Source organism: Macrobrachium rosenbergii, chromosome 49, assembly GCF_040412425.1.
Source record: "Macrobrachium rosenbergii isolate ZJJX-2024 chromosome 49, ASM4041242v1, whole genome shotgun sequence".
NCBI classification, from domain to species: Eukaryota; Metazoa; Arthropoda; class Malacostraca; order Decapoda; family Palaemonidae; genus Macrobrachium; species Macrobrachium rosenbergii.
In genome coordinates, this window is record NC_089789.1 from 13,199,115 (window position 1) to 13,217,582 (window position 18,468).

Sequence of the window (18,468 nt, forward strand, 5' to 3'; positions counted from 1 at the left end):
CGAATTAACAGATCTTTTGTGATGAAAAAGAATGAAAAAAATGGATGATTAAGATTAATACTGACCTTGATTTTGTCTGGTATAAAACTTCAGTAATTGTTTTATATTCAGTTTCTTTTCGGATAAAATTCTGATGTGAAATTTGATTGTAAAAACTGCTGTGATTATCATAACAGTTATTTTTATATAATCTGGAATTTTTTTAATAATTGTAATCAACATTGCTGATGACTTTGAATTTTAAAATATTGTTGTTTTAAAAGAATTATTCTTGTAAGAATTACGAAAACTGTGAAGCATGAATAAAAAATATTTTCTATATTAGTAGAATATTGATTGTATTTACACGATTTTTCAATATGTAAAATAATCTTTAAGAAATTTGAAGCATATTGAAAAATTATTAAAATTTTCAGTTACAATGTAAAACGTTTTATCTGCACGATTTTTGTAATAAATAAGATAACCTTTTAACAATTTTCTTGTAAAAATCAACTTAATTACGCTGATCCATGACAGCTGAAAAATAATTGCAAAAAAAATTCCATTCCTCATTGCAACCAGTAAGTAAATCATAGTCACGTGATTATGACGTCAAACTAGAACTATTTTACTACTGTTATTTGATAGCCTTTTTTGCAACGATATTGTGAAAGATTTTATAAACAAGAAAAATAAAACTGGTGTCACCACGCATGCCCTTATTTTTTTTTCATACCATTTGAATAGTTTCACAAGGAATTGGAGGCGTGGTATGTCTGTTTGTAGCTTAATTTCCTTGTCTCTTTCCTTAAACCTTCATCTGGAAACCTTTATGGACGAGTGAACAGACTCTAATAAACCAACGAGGGGTCCAAAGGGAAATCAGCCTGCAATGAGAGACAAATTAAAGGGAAAGGTGATAAATAAACAATATTAAGGAACAGGAAATCAAATCGATACACCTGAATTCAGGGACGTCAGCAGAAAGCAGGAAAGACTTTGCTCTCTCTCTCTCTCTCTCTCTCTCTCTCTCTCTCTCTCTCTCTCTCTCTCTGGACAGAGCCAACAGACTTAAAAAACCAAGAGGGCTCCAAAGGGAAATCAGCCTGAGAGAGAGAGAGAGAGAGAGAGAGAGAGAGAGAGAGAGAGAGAGAGAGAGAGAGAGAGAATTTAAAGGAAAAGGTGATAAATAAATATGAGGGAATAGGAAATAAAACCGATACACCTGAATTCGGGAGACGTCAGCAGCAGTAGAGAGCAGGGATGAAATTGCTCCTCTCTGAAGCATCTGGAGATGAGAAGATTCCTCCACAACTGCACGAGGCAAACTATTCCGCATGCTAGTTGTAGCCAAGATAAAACTCCCCGCAAACCGAGTAGTATTATTCCTGATACTAGAAAACGATTCAGCGTTTACAGCAGCAGCCTTCCTAGTGGGGGTTTCACTGTAAAATGAAAATGAAACGTATTTTTATCCAAGTAGGTAAAATCTTACGCATAATCATTCTTAGAGACTGGCGTGGGATGATATCAGTATCTATGGAATTTATATTTAAATTGATAAATTATATTGAAATTATTATGAATAACTATATGAAAGTCTTAAATATTTTTCGATTATACAGATATGGAAGGGATTTTTATAAGACGATGCCATAGCTCGTCTTGTATATGCATGTTTGCATCCATTTTGATATATTTGAGTAAACTCGAGAGGCAGTCATATTGATTAAAGACCCAACACACACACATACGCACTATATATGTATATGTGTGTATGTATATACATATATACATATACAATCAGAAAGCTACAAACGTCCTTTAATATCCAATTCACTCTACCTCGGAAGTAATATATTTTCATATATGTTACCGAAGGGAATTTTAAGTTGATAATAAGTCCACCGTCCGTGGGATCGAACCAGCGACGGACGAGGAATCAGGACTACAGTGACACACTAACCAGTCGGCCACAAGAGAGTATAAGTGAATACCATCTCCCATCAACCCACCCGTCGAACTCAGGTGTTTTGCGTTTTGGAGACGATATCCACCACCCTCTGCCATGTTGACCGTGTAGGTGCGTTTGTCGCACGTAGCCCTCTTATGACTATTTATCACATCACCGTGATTCATATACAATCAGAAAGCTACAAACGTCCTTTAATATCCAATTCACTCTACCTCCGAAGTAATATATTTTCATATATGTTACCGAAATTTTAAGTTGATAATAAGTCCACCGTTGGATCGAACCAGCGACGGACGAGGAATCAGGACTACAGTGACACACTAACTCAGAGGTAGAGTGAATTGGATATTAACGTTTGTAGCTTTCGAATGAATCATTTAAATCATAATATGGCAGATAAACGCAAGTTCGACGGGTGGGTTGATGGGAGATGGTATTCACTTATACCTCTCTTGTGGCCGACTGGTTAGTGTGTCACTGTTTGATTCATCGTCTGTCGCTGGTTCGATTTTGACGGTGGACTTATTATCAACCCCTTCGGTAACAGATATAAAATATATTACTCCGAGGCAGAGTGAATTGATATTAAAGGACGTTTGTAGCTTTCTGATTGTATATGAATCACGGTGATGTGATAAATGTGTCATATATACATATATACATATATACATATATATATACCACTGCCTCCCGATTTTGAAAACAAAAAACTTTCACAACACATAATTACATTGGAAATTCTTTCCACTCAGAATCAAAAGCATTTTCACCGAAAACACATACTTTACCCATTAAACTCACGCAAAGTTGTATCACTTCTCACTTATCAAAACACTGAGTTGTCTCAGTCCAGTAGTTTCTGAATTTCTCCTCCAAAATTATATATTTATTTTGCCTGAAGTCTCACATGCCGCTGACTTGTTAATCCAGACAGTTGTACTCCACCTTCTATACTGCATACTCTCGTTATTTAATTGGTAACTTGCTTCACTTATCAAAACACTGAGGTCTCTCACTCCAATACAGTGTCAGAATTTTGCCTCCAGAAACATATAGTTATTTTGCCTGAGGTCTCACAGATCACTGACCTGTTTATCCAAACAATTGTACTCCACCTTCTGTACTGTATACCCTTATTATTTGGTAACTTGTAGATATTTTAATTTTCATCATTATTACTGCGGTCACAACACCCTCCCATTCCCCCCTTGATAGGATATATCCTTAATGGGATATGCTCTGTCAAGACCCTTGATGTAACAAAATATTTGTCTTGTTTTTACATCCAGTAATGAAACAGTCCCGCGCACACTGAATGGTTAAAAATCTGTTATTAGTTCTTCCGCAGTACTACACCTGTGAGGCTCTTGCTCATTATTGTTTTATCAATTCCTATAAACCCTCTGACTTGTAAAGGTTGTCTAGTATGGATAAACGTATACATATGAGTTTAAGGGCCCTCAGAAACAAAATTAGCACAAATCTTATATATCACCTGATGTTACCACTTACAGGTCTATACACTAGTAAAAATGGGAAGCGGGAAAGTGAACAGTATATATAGGCTGTATATATGTGGGGAAGAGCAACTTTGGCCAAATGCCATGTAGCTTGCCGATACTGTAATGGAAGAAGTCAGAACACTGACTGATTCAGAACACAGATCGTTAGTGAGAGTAAGGCTAAGGCCTTACGGTTTCAAGGGCACCTGTCAGTTGGGAACTGGAAGTCAGATTATGTGGACGAGAATATTTTACAACCTATTCTAAAACAAGATTTTCAGCAGGTAAGGGTGCGTCTACACTACTGTAGAACATATCGTAAACATGTCTGAAACTTATTGCACACACATCACAAACAGGTTGAATACAAGTTAGAGACTTAATAGTAGGACTAACCAATGCTTCGGATGATTATCCAGCACTGGTCAAAGATTTTTTCTCTACTTACAGTCATTGACTTGTTTTCAACTTGAATGTTATATGTATGCGGTAAGATACCAACTTGTTACGGCAGGATTTACTAGAGTGTGGGCACATCCTTGCTCTCACCAGACATTCCAGGAGGAAGCCAATGATGGTTAAATCAGTAGGCGCCTTGTATTCTCTCATTGCAGGATGATTATGTTAGTTTCCATTTGTAATTCTTTCAAAATCGTCATTTCCCATCTGTTTGCAATAGAAATACTCAAGTTTAATACCATGTTTATGCATTCACCAGGGTTCAGGTTGATGATGCTGTATCTGCCAAAGAATACAGTTTTATAAGTTACCTTCGTTTTTATGAGTCATTAAATTTATACCAGTCTATTCTTTTCTTTTTATCTGAATTGCTAGTTAGGATTGCTTGTTTTCAATGAGCCTTTTTCCAGCTGCCTCTGTCTTGAAAGTGTATTCATTATGCTGTTATTGAGTAGGAATATTTGCATAGTTTCTTGTTAAACTCAGCCTCAATTTTTTACGGGCAATCTGTGGCTGTTATATCAATATGATTGTATAGAGAATTTGTAGATCATAATAAGATTGTAGGTGTGTTATGGTACCATCTGGTCTGTTTAGAATATGGGGACTTAAACCTACTAAATTCTTGAATAATATCTTACATTATGCTAAATGAAGTAAAACGTGTGTAGAAGAGTTTAAGTATGGAGAATGTTAGATACAGCTGTGTGCTTTGGGTTAGGTTAGTTTAGGTTAGGTTAGGTAGAGTATCTCAAACCTGTTCTTAGCCTGCAGGTTTTGAAGTAAACAGTGACATAAGCCCAATCCTCTCTTGCTTCAGATCACTCTAATTTTAGCTTTGCCGAAAAAATAAGTGGTGCCAGAAAGTGACCATGGGTCCTCTTTGTCTCTCCCCTGCAGCAGCTGCAACTACAACAGCAACAGCAGCAGTCCACAACAGAAATAGCAGCTGGAGTGGTGGACCCTACCATGTCTTTGCCTCCTCTGGGTCAGCAGACTTCCCAACAGCACCAGTATCATCAACATCAAGCCCCTGCTGGAACGGACGGCCGTATCCGACCGTGTCCCTTCTGCTGGAAGTACTTCCGCAGGAGCGACCACCTCCGAAGCCATATCCGGACTCACACTGGCGAGAAGCCGTTTGCCTGCCCAGTCTGCCCCTACCGTGCGGCTCAGAAAGTCACAATGGACAGGCACGTCAGGAGACACCATATTCACCAACAGGAGCAGGAACAGCAGATGCACCACCTGCAGCTTTAACAGCAGGACAGCTGCACGACCTGCAGCTTTAACAGCAGGAAAAGCTGCACAACCTGAAGCTTTAACAGCAGAAACAGTGTGCCACCTGCAGCTGTAACAGCAGCAAAATCACCCTGAACAGAAAAAAAACTGAGGCACAGCCTTCAGCTTTGCAAGCTGAAAAAACAGCAGTGGAAAAGAGCATAGAGGACAGTAATTACCTTTAAAGAGATGAAAAATGACAGCTGCACCATTTACAGCTGCCGCAGCAGAAACAGCTGCACATCCTACAGCTTTAAAAGCAGCAACAACACCCTAAACAGAAAAAACTGAGGCACAGCCTTCAGCAAGCTGAAGAAACAACAGTGAAAAACAGTACAGATAAAAAATAAAAGCTGCACAATCGACAGCCGCTGCAGGCAACAGCGCCGATAACAAGAACAGTTGAGGAACGGCAGTGAAAACGGCAGAATCGTTCGCTAGAGATTCTGTGGAGGGAATGTCCAAGTAATGAAGTAATTATTACATTTTTTTCCTTCACGATATTGACTTGTATTGGGAGACTGGAATGGAAATTCTGTATCTTATTTAATATGAAGGATTAGTTATTGGTGAAAAGCATTAAGGAATCTCTCTCTCTCTCTCTCTCTCTCTCTCTCTCTCTCTCTCTCTCTCTCTCTCTCTCTCTCTCTCTCTCTCTCTCTCTCTTTGTGGTAAACATTAAAATTGTAACTGGGATCATTATCTTTACAAGTCTTCTGATATTGGCATCCAGTGCATGTGCATACTCTCTCTCTCTCTCTCTCTCTCTCTCTCTCTCTCTCTCTCTCTCTCTCTCTCTCTCTCTCTCTCTCAAGCATACACATTCACACAAGGAGAGAGTAGTAAAGTGGTAATTAGTCGACTGGATTGAGTCATAGCTAGAGGGAAACAGGACCTGAGGAAAATTGCCTAATCCCAAAACATTTTGAAAGCTAGGAGGCTAATGACTTTGAAGGGATGAGACATATATACACATATACATATTTAGTATATGTATAAATGATTCACGAGGATATGGAACGTGATGAATATATAAACAAAGGCAAATATCACGAAAGAAAAATGAAACAACTGAGTAGTTGCTAGGCCTTTCGACACACGGTCCTTTACTAGCTAGTGAAGGACCGTGTGTTGTAAGGCCTAGCAACCACTCCGTTGTTTAATTTTTCCTTCGTGGCATTTGCTTTAATTTATAATTATGTGTACATATATATTATATGTATACTTATTGTATATTTTCGCAAATATTAAACTACAAATGTCGTTTAACATCCAATTCGCTCCACCCGAGGTAGAGCGAATTATATATTAAAAGACATTTGTAGCCTAATGTTTGCGATATTAAAAGTTACAGTGTATGCGATGAAAAATCACATATATATATGTATATATATATATATATATATATATATATATATATATATATATATATATATATATATATATATATATATATATATATATATACACACATGTCTATAAAGAATAAGAAATAGAAATTACATTATTAAATAAGTTCAGGAATAAATTGAGTTTTTAGAACCGAATTTAGGAATTGGAGAATGGAATAGAATATGCTTCAACATATTCTGCGTTTCAGCTTCGAAATGAATATTCAAAGTTACTAGAAAAAGCAACTTGCAAAATCCTGGTTTTTTTCTTTTTCTGTCTTATTTTTTATATATCATTTTCTCGGGATGTAGATTCATTTTCCTTTTTTGTAATGCATGCAGTTGTCGTTTTTTAATAACTTCATTTTTTTATTGTGCTTGAAGGATCTTGTGTGCAGACACAATAACTAATCTCAGGAAAAAATTAAAATTGGTTTTGCTTAATTTTGAATGAAATGTTATACTTGTTCTTTATAATTATTGAGAACAGTATAGAACAAATTTAAATTTTCGCTGGTGTTTACACTTTGTCATGTTTATTTATTTTTTTGTCCTTTGCTTAAGTAGAGTAACTATTAGGAATTATTAGCCATTAACCAATTCTTTGTTAGTGTGTGTGTGTGTGTATGTATAATTTTCTTATTACTTTCTTTCGCCAGTGGTTGGCAGAGTTCCATTTAGATTTATCAGATTATCAGCTATTCATCTGCGTGTGTGTGTGTCTGTGTGCGTGTGTATTTGCGTTCGCGCGCATGCGCTTGTTACAATTCAATTTAGGAAATATAATAACACCAGCTATTCAATTTGTGTGCATGTGTTCGAATGAGATTTGGATCATTACCTAGACGCATTAATGTCACCTGATCTGACGAAGGATGTTGGTCTGTGTCTCCACAGCTGAGCGGAGCAGCAGCAGGAGCAGCAGGACGCTGCCGCCCCCCGCGACCGCCGCCGCCTTCGGAAATCCCGCTGAGGCCCGCCGCGCCCTTCTCCCTAATGAGGGGTCCCTTGGCAGTAGTGGCAGCGGCTGCAGCAGCGGCGGCTGTCCAACAGACGACGCCGACGCAGGTTCCTCCTGTACAGCAGAACCAGGTTCCTCAACAGCCGGCGTCATCAGCATCACAGCAACAGCAGCCACAACAGCATTCTTCGTCCTCGACTACCGCCGGAGGCGCTGTAGGAGGAGCCGCCGTAGGAGGAGGTGGAGGTGGAGGTCTCGAATACCTGATCTGTCCCTTCTGCGGGAGGCAGAGCAAAAGGCGTGACCACCTGCGCCTCCACATTCGCACCCACACGGGCGAGAAGCCCTACAGGTGTCCGTACTGCGAGAGGCGGACGAACCAGAAGAACAACCTCAAGTTGCACATCAGGAATGTCCATCCGGGACAGCCTGCCGAGTTCTGAAGAACAACAGTTGTTTTTCCCTTTCTTCTAAGCCCTCTCATTCTTCTGTCTTCTGATTCTTCTTCCTTTTACATTGTAGTTCCTCGAAACTTTTCTCATTTCCAGTTTTTGCTTTTTCGTTTGTTGTTTTTCTTTCTTCTTATTTTCCTTTCTTCTTCTTCTTCTTCTTCTTCTTCTTCTTCTTCTTCTTCTTCTTCTTCTTCTTCTTCTTCTTTGTTGACGGTGAGGTTGAAAAGATATTCGATAGATAGATATATCTAAATCCTTAATCTCTTTAAAAACTTTTTTTTTCATTTCTCGTTAGTGAATGGTGCACTAATTTTAAATCCTTTTGTTGACTATAAAAAAATGGATATAAATTTTAATATACAAAATATATCATTTTATTTTACATCAATCGGAAGATTTGTAAGTTTTTACTTGGTAGCCGAAAAATTCACTTTCTTAGAATTTAAATTAAACCTTAAAAATAAATTTTTCTCGCTTTTATTCAGGGTAAAAGTCATCATTGCTTTCAGTAACATTCAGACGGCGTATTAATTAAAGGCTCTGGAGGTGATTTGAGCAAATATCTAAGTCTTAATCATTGACGTGCGTTCTGTCTCGTCATTGACGTCATTCTTGACCTAACAAAATAGTTATAACTTTGAACGAATGTCAGTCTTGACACGCTCATTTCATCCCACAGTTGCGTTCATTTTCTCACGTAGGTGCGTTCATTCCGTAGCTTGAGGAACGTTTATATTCTCATTTAGGCACATTTGATTCGTCACCTAGTTGCGTTCAATCCAGCGCTTTGGTAAGGTGCACCAATGGAAGTCAGGTGTTTAAAATTTAAACATTTACTTGCTCTTGCTAATGAGAAATTCCGCGAGTTATTTAATGAATTATGGTCATTATTAATTATTCCATCGAAATTTAACATATAATCAACGGCTACGTTTGTGGACTGTGCCATTGTCAGCAGTTTATTTAATAAATTCTGAATTTCAGTCGAAGAATGTGATGATACTGTTGAAAATTTAAAAGGCTTTCGTTGAAATAGCCCATTGTAAATCACAGCTAGGAAATATGCCAAGTTCTGATTATTTGTAATTTTTTGTGTCTGATGAAGTTCACAACAAATTATATTTACATTTGCTGTTCGCTCTTCACACTGAAAATGGCTTCTTCGATGGAATTTTTTGTAAATGTTTTTATTTATTTGTTTATTTATTGATTTACATTTTTTCAAGGTTCATTGACTCTTGCTAATTGATGACTTTTCAACATTCAAGCTGATGCGCATTTTTCGAGTTTGCAAGTGCTTTTTACTTTCCGCTGTCACTTTCCCAAGTGTTTTCAACGTTTCAAGTTATTGAAGTTGGGTTTTATGAGTCAAATGGTATATACTTTGACAAATACTACTTTTTAAGTTTTCATTGAAGTTACCTTTTTTTATCAAGCGCTCTGTTTATAAATGTTTTCAAGTGCTCTTTTAAGTTTACTTTCATGACATCAAGTGCAGTAGTTGTTATTTTTCATAAGTCATTTAAAATAAGATGTCATTTATCTGTTATTGTTTTTGAAGTTTAACTTCAATTTTTTTTTTACTTAACGACCTTTTTCCTGTGTGTGTGTGTGTTTTTTTTTCAGTTATGTAAATTTTTCTTCATATCAAGCGTCATTTTATTTTTTTTGCAAGCAACACTTCCTTTTTTTTAGTGGATAATTGCTTGATTACCTTTCAGTTTTCTTCTACAGTAACCTTGACCCTTCACTGATACTTAGTCAGACTTAATTCCTGTGCTGGCCTTGATGCAAGCTTATGCTAATGAGTCATAAAAACAGAACCTTTTTTCGATTTGTTTCTTATAACAAGGTTACATAAAAAGTAATTTTTGGATTTCCCCTCAAAAAAACTTTATACGGTAACTGGACCTAACGACTAGCAACAGATAATTGGATATTGGGAGAGATATGAAAGTAAGTCTTGGGAGAGGAGACTATTTAATTTTGGGGGGTGGGGCTGGGGGCTGTTGTTACCTATCACAAGTAAGGTACGTTTTGGCAAAAGTTAAAGCTTAAGTTTTACGAAATTTTGACCAAAAGTGGCAATTACGAGACAAAGGAATCAGGATAAAGGACCTGTTTTTTGAGGTATTGGGGTCATGGATGACTTATTAAATTAAACACCTCTGCTTTGGCGGATGTTTGTGGTCTGCGAATGCACGTGCGTTGTTGATATATGCTCTGGGTATCATGTTAGGGCATTGGGTAGGCTTGCAGAGAAGTGAAAGACTTTAAATCTGACGTTCTGAAAGTGAGTTCCATCTTCACCAGGGAAATTATCATGAGCCACCATTCATGAATTAATGCTCAGCTTAAAAGTGTTTGATCTGGTACTTCAAAAAATTATCAAGGAGCACTTTTTATTTATTGATTTCTTTATTTTTTAAGAGCTGTTGTATGTAATCTTCACTTGAGAAATATTTCTCATTCTTCAAGAATGTTTTGATTGATGTCGTTAAATTCTGTAAGCCATCTTGTTTAAGTTTTTCCAAGGGTTTCTTAAAAGTCGATAAAGGATTTATCATTGTACAAGTTTTTTTCTGAAGAATTATTATTGTTAACCCTGTTGTTCGTTTTATACATCTCCCAATGTCTTTCATTGTTTGTTTCCCATTTTATATTTCTTCCCATTTTCTATTCTATTTGTATTTCCCATTTTCTTTAATTTGTTTCCCATTTTCTTTTTATATTTATTTCCAATTTTCCTTCATTTTTTGTTTCCCATTTTCTTTCATTATTTGTTTCCCATATTCCTTCATTTTTATTTCCCATTTTCCTTCATTTTTGTTTCCCCTTTTCTTTAATTTGTTTTTTTAAATTTTATTTAATTTTTTCCCATTATTAATTTTTTCCCATTTCTTTCATTGTTGTTTATCATTTTCTGTCACTATTTGTTTTGCATGTTCTTTCATTTTTGCCATTGACTTTCACTGTTTCACATTTTCTTCCATTATGTTTCCTATTTTCTTTCATTATTTGTTTCCCATGGTTTCTATTTTGTTTCCCATTTTCTTTCATCTTTCGTTTCCCATTTTCTACGAATCTAGAAGCACCGTTGTTATGTTACTACCGGTTTGTTTTCACTAATGTTTTATCGCATAGCGTCATTTCCTTTTCACACCGCTGTAGTAGAATGTTTGTATATAAAGCTGTAGATAGTTAACGTCAATAAATTATTCATTTCGTAATTGCATTTTGTTTTTCTCGTTCCTTCATAAATCCAGGTTTTTTTTTCAAATAATATAATGGGTAGAGTTTTTTTTATTTAGAATAACAGAATGAGGAACAAACAAGCAGGAATAGTTTTCTTAGTGTAGTTTTGGAGGAATCTTCTGACCCTTTAATGTTTAAGCAAGGAGCAGAGTCATTCCTGCTCTCTGCCGCTTCTGCTGATATCTCCTAAATTCAGGTGTATCTGTTTAGTTTTTTATTCCCTCATATTTATTTATTTATATGTCACCTTTTGATGGTGATAAATGATAATGATATCCAGAGTTTAGTTTTCTATTCTTTCATATTTATTTGTTTATTTATCACCTTTTGATGGTGATAAATGATAATGATATCCAGAATTCAACAGTAAATAGTTTCCAGCGTATTCACTGAAGAAAGATAGTGAGAATTCAAACATTCCTGAATGACAGTTGGTATGTCTCGTGACTGCAACGTTAAAAGGGGATAAAACTCATTCTTTTGCTACATTTCATAATATACTGTATTATTATTATTATTATTATTATTATTATTATTATTATTATTATTATTATTATTATTATTATTATTATTCAAATAGTTTTATCAGACCACTGAGGTGATTATCAGCTCTCACAGGGCTGGGCCGAAGGATTTGACTTTGTACTTTTGTTTGTATATTTTGTCAATAAAGTTACAATTTTTCAAAAACTTGATATTTCAATTAATTTCAAATTTTGAAGTTTCTGACAAAATTCCACCGATCGATTTATTTCCAAAACTTTATTTTCGCTGCTGATTCTACTTCGGACATTAACACAGTGAATATTTAATATTATTGTTATCCTTACTTTACACTCAAAGCATCCGGGAACTGGGTTATGTGGATTATTCATTAGGTTCCCGTGTGTTAGACAAGAATGGCCTTAAATGGCCTGTTCAGAGACGTGCCGGGACTACTTGCGTATCTCTCTTTCTGGTACGATGAACACCATTTCCAAACACTAGGCTTTATTTGTTTTAATTTTTAACTTTAATATATCAATAAAATCATAGATCTGAAACCAATCAGGAAATTTCAAAAGTCATGTCTTCCACATCTCGACTAACCATGGAGGAAAAATCTGCATATCTATGGTGCATCCCATACTATGACCAAGAATAATAAATAGAAATTCACAATTATGTTTATGAGGAAAGCTGGATTGTTCAGCATTTTTCAGTTTTTGTATTTTGAAAATTACAGCCTTGCCCATAAGTATGATTGTGGGTTTTTGTCCCAGTTTTGTAAGTGACCAATTTTACATTGTTATGGTAGGTAGCAGAAAATGCAATCATATTTATTCACTATTTTTAAATGGTTTTGGTTCAGTTTAGAGCACCAGTCATGTAAAATTTTATTATTATTATTATTATTATTAATCAGAACATGAACCCGATTTATATAAAACAAGCCCACAAAAGGGGCCACTGACTTGAAATTCAAGCTTTCAAAGGATATTACAGTGTTCATTTGAAAGAAGTAACAGAAGGTAATAGGAAATGCAGAAAGAACAGATCAGTTATTAGAAAAGAAGAAATAAATAAAAAAAATAATAAATATGTAGACAAAAGTGTAAGTAAATTATAGAATACAAGGAGAATTGCTTTAGGGTAGTAAGGCATTACATCTCTTGAACTTTTGAGGTTCCAGCTGCACAGAGTCCTTAGAGAGACAATTATAAAAGGTTTTGGCGTAAAAGTTTTTTTGGTGCTGAAATCTGGGATTTCGTTATAAAAATCAGTCTGTGACCTTAGTATAATGAGGTCACTCATATTGGGACCAAGTTGTAAGGTCAGTCAGAATGAAATTATTTTATTGGACAATCTTGCATTTTTTTTTTTTTTTTGTACCAAACAAGGTTATACTAGTTATAATGTGGAATAAGTACCAGCACAGCAATAAAAAGAAAATTTAAATATTCATGCTGTGAGGAAATTGAAGATTTAAACAGTTTTTCAAGAAAGTACCTTCAAGGTGCTTATTGCAACTGAACAACGGTCTATGATTTTAAGGCACATAAAAATTTTAAAAACACGGAAAAAAAATCCTATATTTCGGTAAATACAAGACAGCCCTGAACACTGGTGATGATAAAAGGGGAGAAAGGCAAGTAGAGTCTGTATCTGCTATGCAAAGGTTTATAATCCAATCAAATAATAGCTTAATAATATCCTGTAATGTTTGAGTTCTCTGTAAATCTGCCACATAAATATCTTAGCCACTTAACTCCTTTCCACATTGTGCTGTTTTCAACCCCTTAGGTGCGTAGTGCGGTGCACTGTAGGCACTACTTATGGTTCTCTGCGTCGTCCCTTCGGCCCCTAGCTGCAACCCCTTCCGTTCATTTTACTATATCTCCGTTCATATTCTCTCTCTGTTATCTTGCTTTCCACAAGTGCCGTCAGTGCACCTCATGCGGTGCAATGTAAGCATTACTTTAGGTTCTTTGCAGCGTCCCTTCGGCCCCTAGCCGCAACCTCTTTCATTCCTTTTACTGTACTTCCGTTCATATTCCCTTTCTTCCATCATACTGTCCATCCTCTCCTAACAGTTGATTCATAGGGCAACTGCGAGGTTTTCCTCCTGTTACATCTTTCAAACTTTTTCACTGTCAATTTCCATTTCAGCGCTGAATAGCCTTAGTTGCCCCAGTGCTTGGCATGTGTGCCTAAAATCTATAAATCCATCAATCAACCGTCTCCTACCAATTGTTTCATAGTGCAACTGCAAAAGGTTTTCCTCCTGTTACACCTTTAATACCTTTTTCTCTCAGTCTCTTTTTAAGAGTTGAGTGACCTCATAGGTTCCAGCACTTGGTCTTTAGCCTAAATTTTTTTATATCCCAATTCCAATACTGCTGCCACGGCTGTGGTATCAGTAGTATTAGGTGAAAGATGAGGATTTTAGGTCAAGTTAGCTTTCATGGGCTGGGAGATTCATACATGTATATTTCATGTTAAACAGAAGACTGAACTGACAGCAAGTTCAAGGTGACCTCAGTGTAGTATTGATTTGAGACTTTGGTTTAAAATTCTTTTTATTAAAAAGGTTTTCATCTTTATTTAAATTTTAAAAACATGTATTTTTATTGGCAATTATTTTGTATTGAAACCCTTTATTTTTGTTGCCTTGAAAATAGTTTTTCGTCTGTATGTAAACACATTATTATTGAAGTAAAATGTTTTTAACTGAACTGAAACATTTCACAATGTATGTAACTGTGATGACCACAATGCCCTCTTAACTTCTCCAATTCTTCACACTTTTTGGATACACTTGTCACTACAAAGCCTGGGATCCAATACAAAAATATGAAGTGATTCTGATACCCGTAGCAGGACTCTAACCCGCATCAAGAGTATCAAAACAAGGTCAAATCAGCAAGGCGACCTCGTTCTGATACTCCGGACGTGGGTTCGAATCCTGTTTCGGACGTCAGAATTACTTCATGCTCTTGTATTTGGATCTCAGGCTTTGTAGTGACAAGGGTTTTTAAAAAGTATGAAAGAATTCTTGAGATAAGAGGGCATTAATATTATAATTAGCATAAGTGTCAGGTAAAAGTGAGTAAGTAGATTCTATATTACTATATATATATATATATATATATATATATATATATATATATATATATATATATATATATATATATATATATATATATATATATATATATATATATATATATATGTGTATGTGTATATATATATATACATACAGGTACATACATATATATATACTATATACATATATATATACAAATATATATATATATATATATGTGTATGTATATATATATATATATATATATATATATATATATATATATAAATGTATAATATATATACACTGTATATATTTATTTCATAACATTAAAAGGCTGTGTTTTCCAACCCAGCAGGTTTACACGCCTACCGTGGACGGCTTGGGCGGAGGGGCAGCAGCCCCGCCACAACCACCTCCGTACCCAACCTACGACCTGACGGCGGAAAACCCTATGGAGAGGGGCACGGAAAAAGGATACCACGAGTGCGCCTTCTGCGGGCGTGGCTTCGACCGCCGTTGGCTCCTGACGAGGCACCAGCGGACGCACACGGGAGAGAAGCCTTACCAGTGCCCCTACTGCCCCTTCAGGAGCGCCCAGAAGTACAACCTGGTGACCCACGTGGCCAAGAGACACCACCCGGTGGCACACGCCCAGGAACCGCATTACACTTTCTCTCAGCTGTCCGGAGGGACTTCCTGAATGGTAGTCGAGAGAAATTGGTTCTTTCCCTACTCAGGATTTGGGCTTTGGGCTTTTCAGGTGGTTGCAGCAATGGCCGTGACCTTTGTTGGCTAAAATAGTAAAAAAAAAAAAATAAAGGGCCTACTTGGGCTTAGGGCTTTTCAAAGCCTTCAGGTAGTCACACCAATGGCCGTAACATTGATTGGTTAAAATATTGAAAAATGAAAGACCTTTGTTTTTATGAATACGCGCAAAGCATAAATGTATAAAGAGAGAAGTTTAGCTGTATGTATGCATGTGTATATCCCAAATCATTATGTGTTATATATACGTTTATATGCATTGCATATGTATGTTTGTACATTCCGTTGATTTTCGTACGTATGTGTGTATGTCTAAAGGAACCAATTTCAGTTCAGTTTGGGAATTTCTGTTGAAATAAATCCCTTTTTGTATTTTAAATCTCAACCTGATTTCTTTTGCTGCAGTGTAAAAATTAAAATCACCAAATGATTTTTGTAAGATTTTGACCTTAACTGAAAAATAAATTCCTTTGTTCACATCTGAATGGTATTGTATATATTTTGTTCACATTTGGAAGGTAATGCTTATATATATATATATATATATATATATATATATATATATATATATATATATATATATATATATATATATATATATATATATATATTTCACACTAAAAAATGTGTAGAATAAGTTTGTATTGTATTTATTTGTTCATATTTAAAAGGTACTCTATTTTTTCAATTTTGAAAGGTAATTTTGTTCACAACTGGAAGGTATTTATTTATTATTTGAATACTAAAGGGTAATTTTGTCTACACCTGAAAGGTTTCTGTTTATTTTCTGAAGTCTGTAAGGTAATATTGTTTACACTTGAAAGGTTTCTGTTTATTTTCTGAAGTCTGTAAGGTAATTTTGTTTACACTTGAAAGGTTTCTGTTTATTTTCTGAAGTCTGTAAGGTAATTTTGTTTACACTTGAAAGGTTTCTGTTTATTTTGTGAATTCTGAAAGGTAATTTTGCTCACACCTGAAAGGTATCTATTTATATTCTGAATTCTGAAAGGTAATTTTGCTCACACTTGAAAGGTTTCTGTTTATTTTCTGAATTCTGAAAGGTAATTTTGTTCACACCTGAAAGGTATCTATTTATTTTCTGAATTCTGAGAGGTAATTTTGTTCACACCTGAAAGGTATCTATATTTATATTCTGAATTCTGAAAGGTAATTTTGTTCACACGTGAATAGTATTTATTTTTTTTTCTTCATGTCTCAAAGATACTCTTATTTATTTGTTCACATCTGAAAAGTACTGTATTTATGAATTTATATTTAATTGTGTACACTTGAAGGGTAATGTATCATTTGTTCATGTGTTTACAGTAATTCGTTTATTTTGTACACATTTTAGAAGGTACTGTATTTTTGTTCACAAGTAAAGGTTGCTGTATTGTATATATTTGTACACTACAGAATGCATTGCAAACATTTGTTCATATATAAGAGGCATTACAATTGCATGTTTTGTTCAAAGAAAAATATATTACATTCATCTGATCACATCAATAAGCATTATAATATTTGTTCAAATATACTGTACAATGTATCACCTTCGTTCAAGTAAAAAAAAATATATATATATAATTTGTCATTTCACATCAGATTCATCTATAGGAAGAAAGTTTGTGAGGAAAAACAAAATATTAAAGAAAATATGCATTCCCTTTGTTCCTTGAGATGACATTGCTTCCATTATCAGAGAAATAAAGCTACGTACTGTGTACAGATTTTTAATACAGTTACCTGACACCGGAATAAACTTTAGCTGCTTTTGTTAAAAAAAACTCAATTTAGGTGTTTTGTGCAAATAAAAGACATAATAAGTTATTATTATTATTATTATTATTATTATTATTATTATTATTATTATTATTATTATTATTATTATTATTGTGATGATGCAGAAGATTAACCCTATTCATATGGAACAAGCTTCCAGAGATTATTATTATTATTATTATTATTATTATTATTATTATTATTATTATTATTATTATTATTATTCAGAAAATAAGCCCTGTTCATATGGAACAAGCCTCCCAAAGGGGCCATTGACTTGAGATTCAAGCTTCCAGAGGTTATTATTATTATTATTATTATTATTATTTAACCCTGAACGCTGATTGGCCGAAAGTGCCCCAGTGCTTGGCTTGACAGTTACTAGATTTCACAAAATCAAACCATAATATGTCATTATTACTGAATATTACTCTGTCTATTAATGTTTTGAAGTTGATGTGAGATTTATAGTAAATATTTTATGAAAGGCTTCTAGAAGCTGAATCACTTTCATTCATGTTTGATGTGCGATAATCATTAATTTTTATTTTGCATTTATTAATCAGATTCCGGACTGATAATCATTTAGCCTGTTACTTTTAATAAATTGGAAATTATTTGATAATTTATCTTATGATTCTTAATAAATCGGCAATTATTTAATAATTCACCTGATGTACGATAATCTTCACTTTTAATTTTGTATTTATCAATCAGATTCCGGACTAATAATGATTTATCCTTTGACTCTTAATAAAATGGCAATTATTTAATAATTTCTCCTGATGTACGATAATCATTATTTTTATTTTGCATTTGTTAACCAAATTCCGGACTGCTAATTATTTAGCCTTTGACTCTTAATAAATCGGCAATATTTTATTTTTATTTTGCATTTAATAACCGCATTCCGGACTGCTAATTATTTAGCCTTTGGCAGTTATTAAATCAAGATTTATTTGATCATATCTGCCTGAGATCACGTTAATAAAACTGGTCGATAAATCTTGAAAATTATAATAATTATCTTTCGTGAGATGAGTTGAGGAAAAAAATTCCAGTTAATGTTTATTGCTTTGTAAAGCATTGCCTCTT

The 18,468-nt window shown here is 34.7% G+C and overlaps 1 protein-coding gene across 4 annotated transcripts in view; it reads left to right on the forward strand.

Annotated features, from left to right (window-relative positions):
- The window catches only part of LOC136832100 (longitudinals lacking protein, isoforms H/M/V-like), a 141,257-nt gene extending 125,612 nt beyond the window's left edge, over window positions 1–15,645 (forward strand). The window contains exons 5-6 of one of the 4 annotated variants that reach the window (XR_010851048.1): window positions 4,819–5,672; window positions 7,488–11,234. Coding sequence is in view for 3 of the 4 variants with exons in the window: in XM_067092762.1 (XP_066948863.1) it covers window positions 7,488–7,994 (507 nt within the window). In the remaining variant the exon portion in view is untranslated. Of the gene's footprint in view, window positions 1–4,818; window positions 5,673–7,487; window positions 11,235–15,178 lie in introns of those variants that run through there. The other 3 variants (XM_067092773.1, XM_067092774.1, XM_067092762.1) reach the window with 3 other exon arrangements.
- The last annotated feature ends 2,823 nt before the right edge of the window (window positions 15,646–18,468 follow it).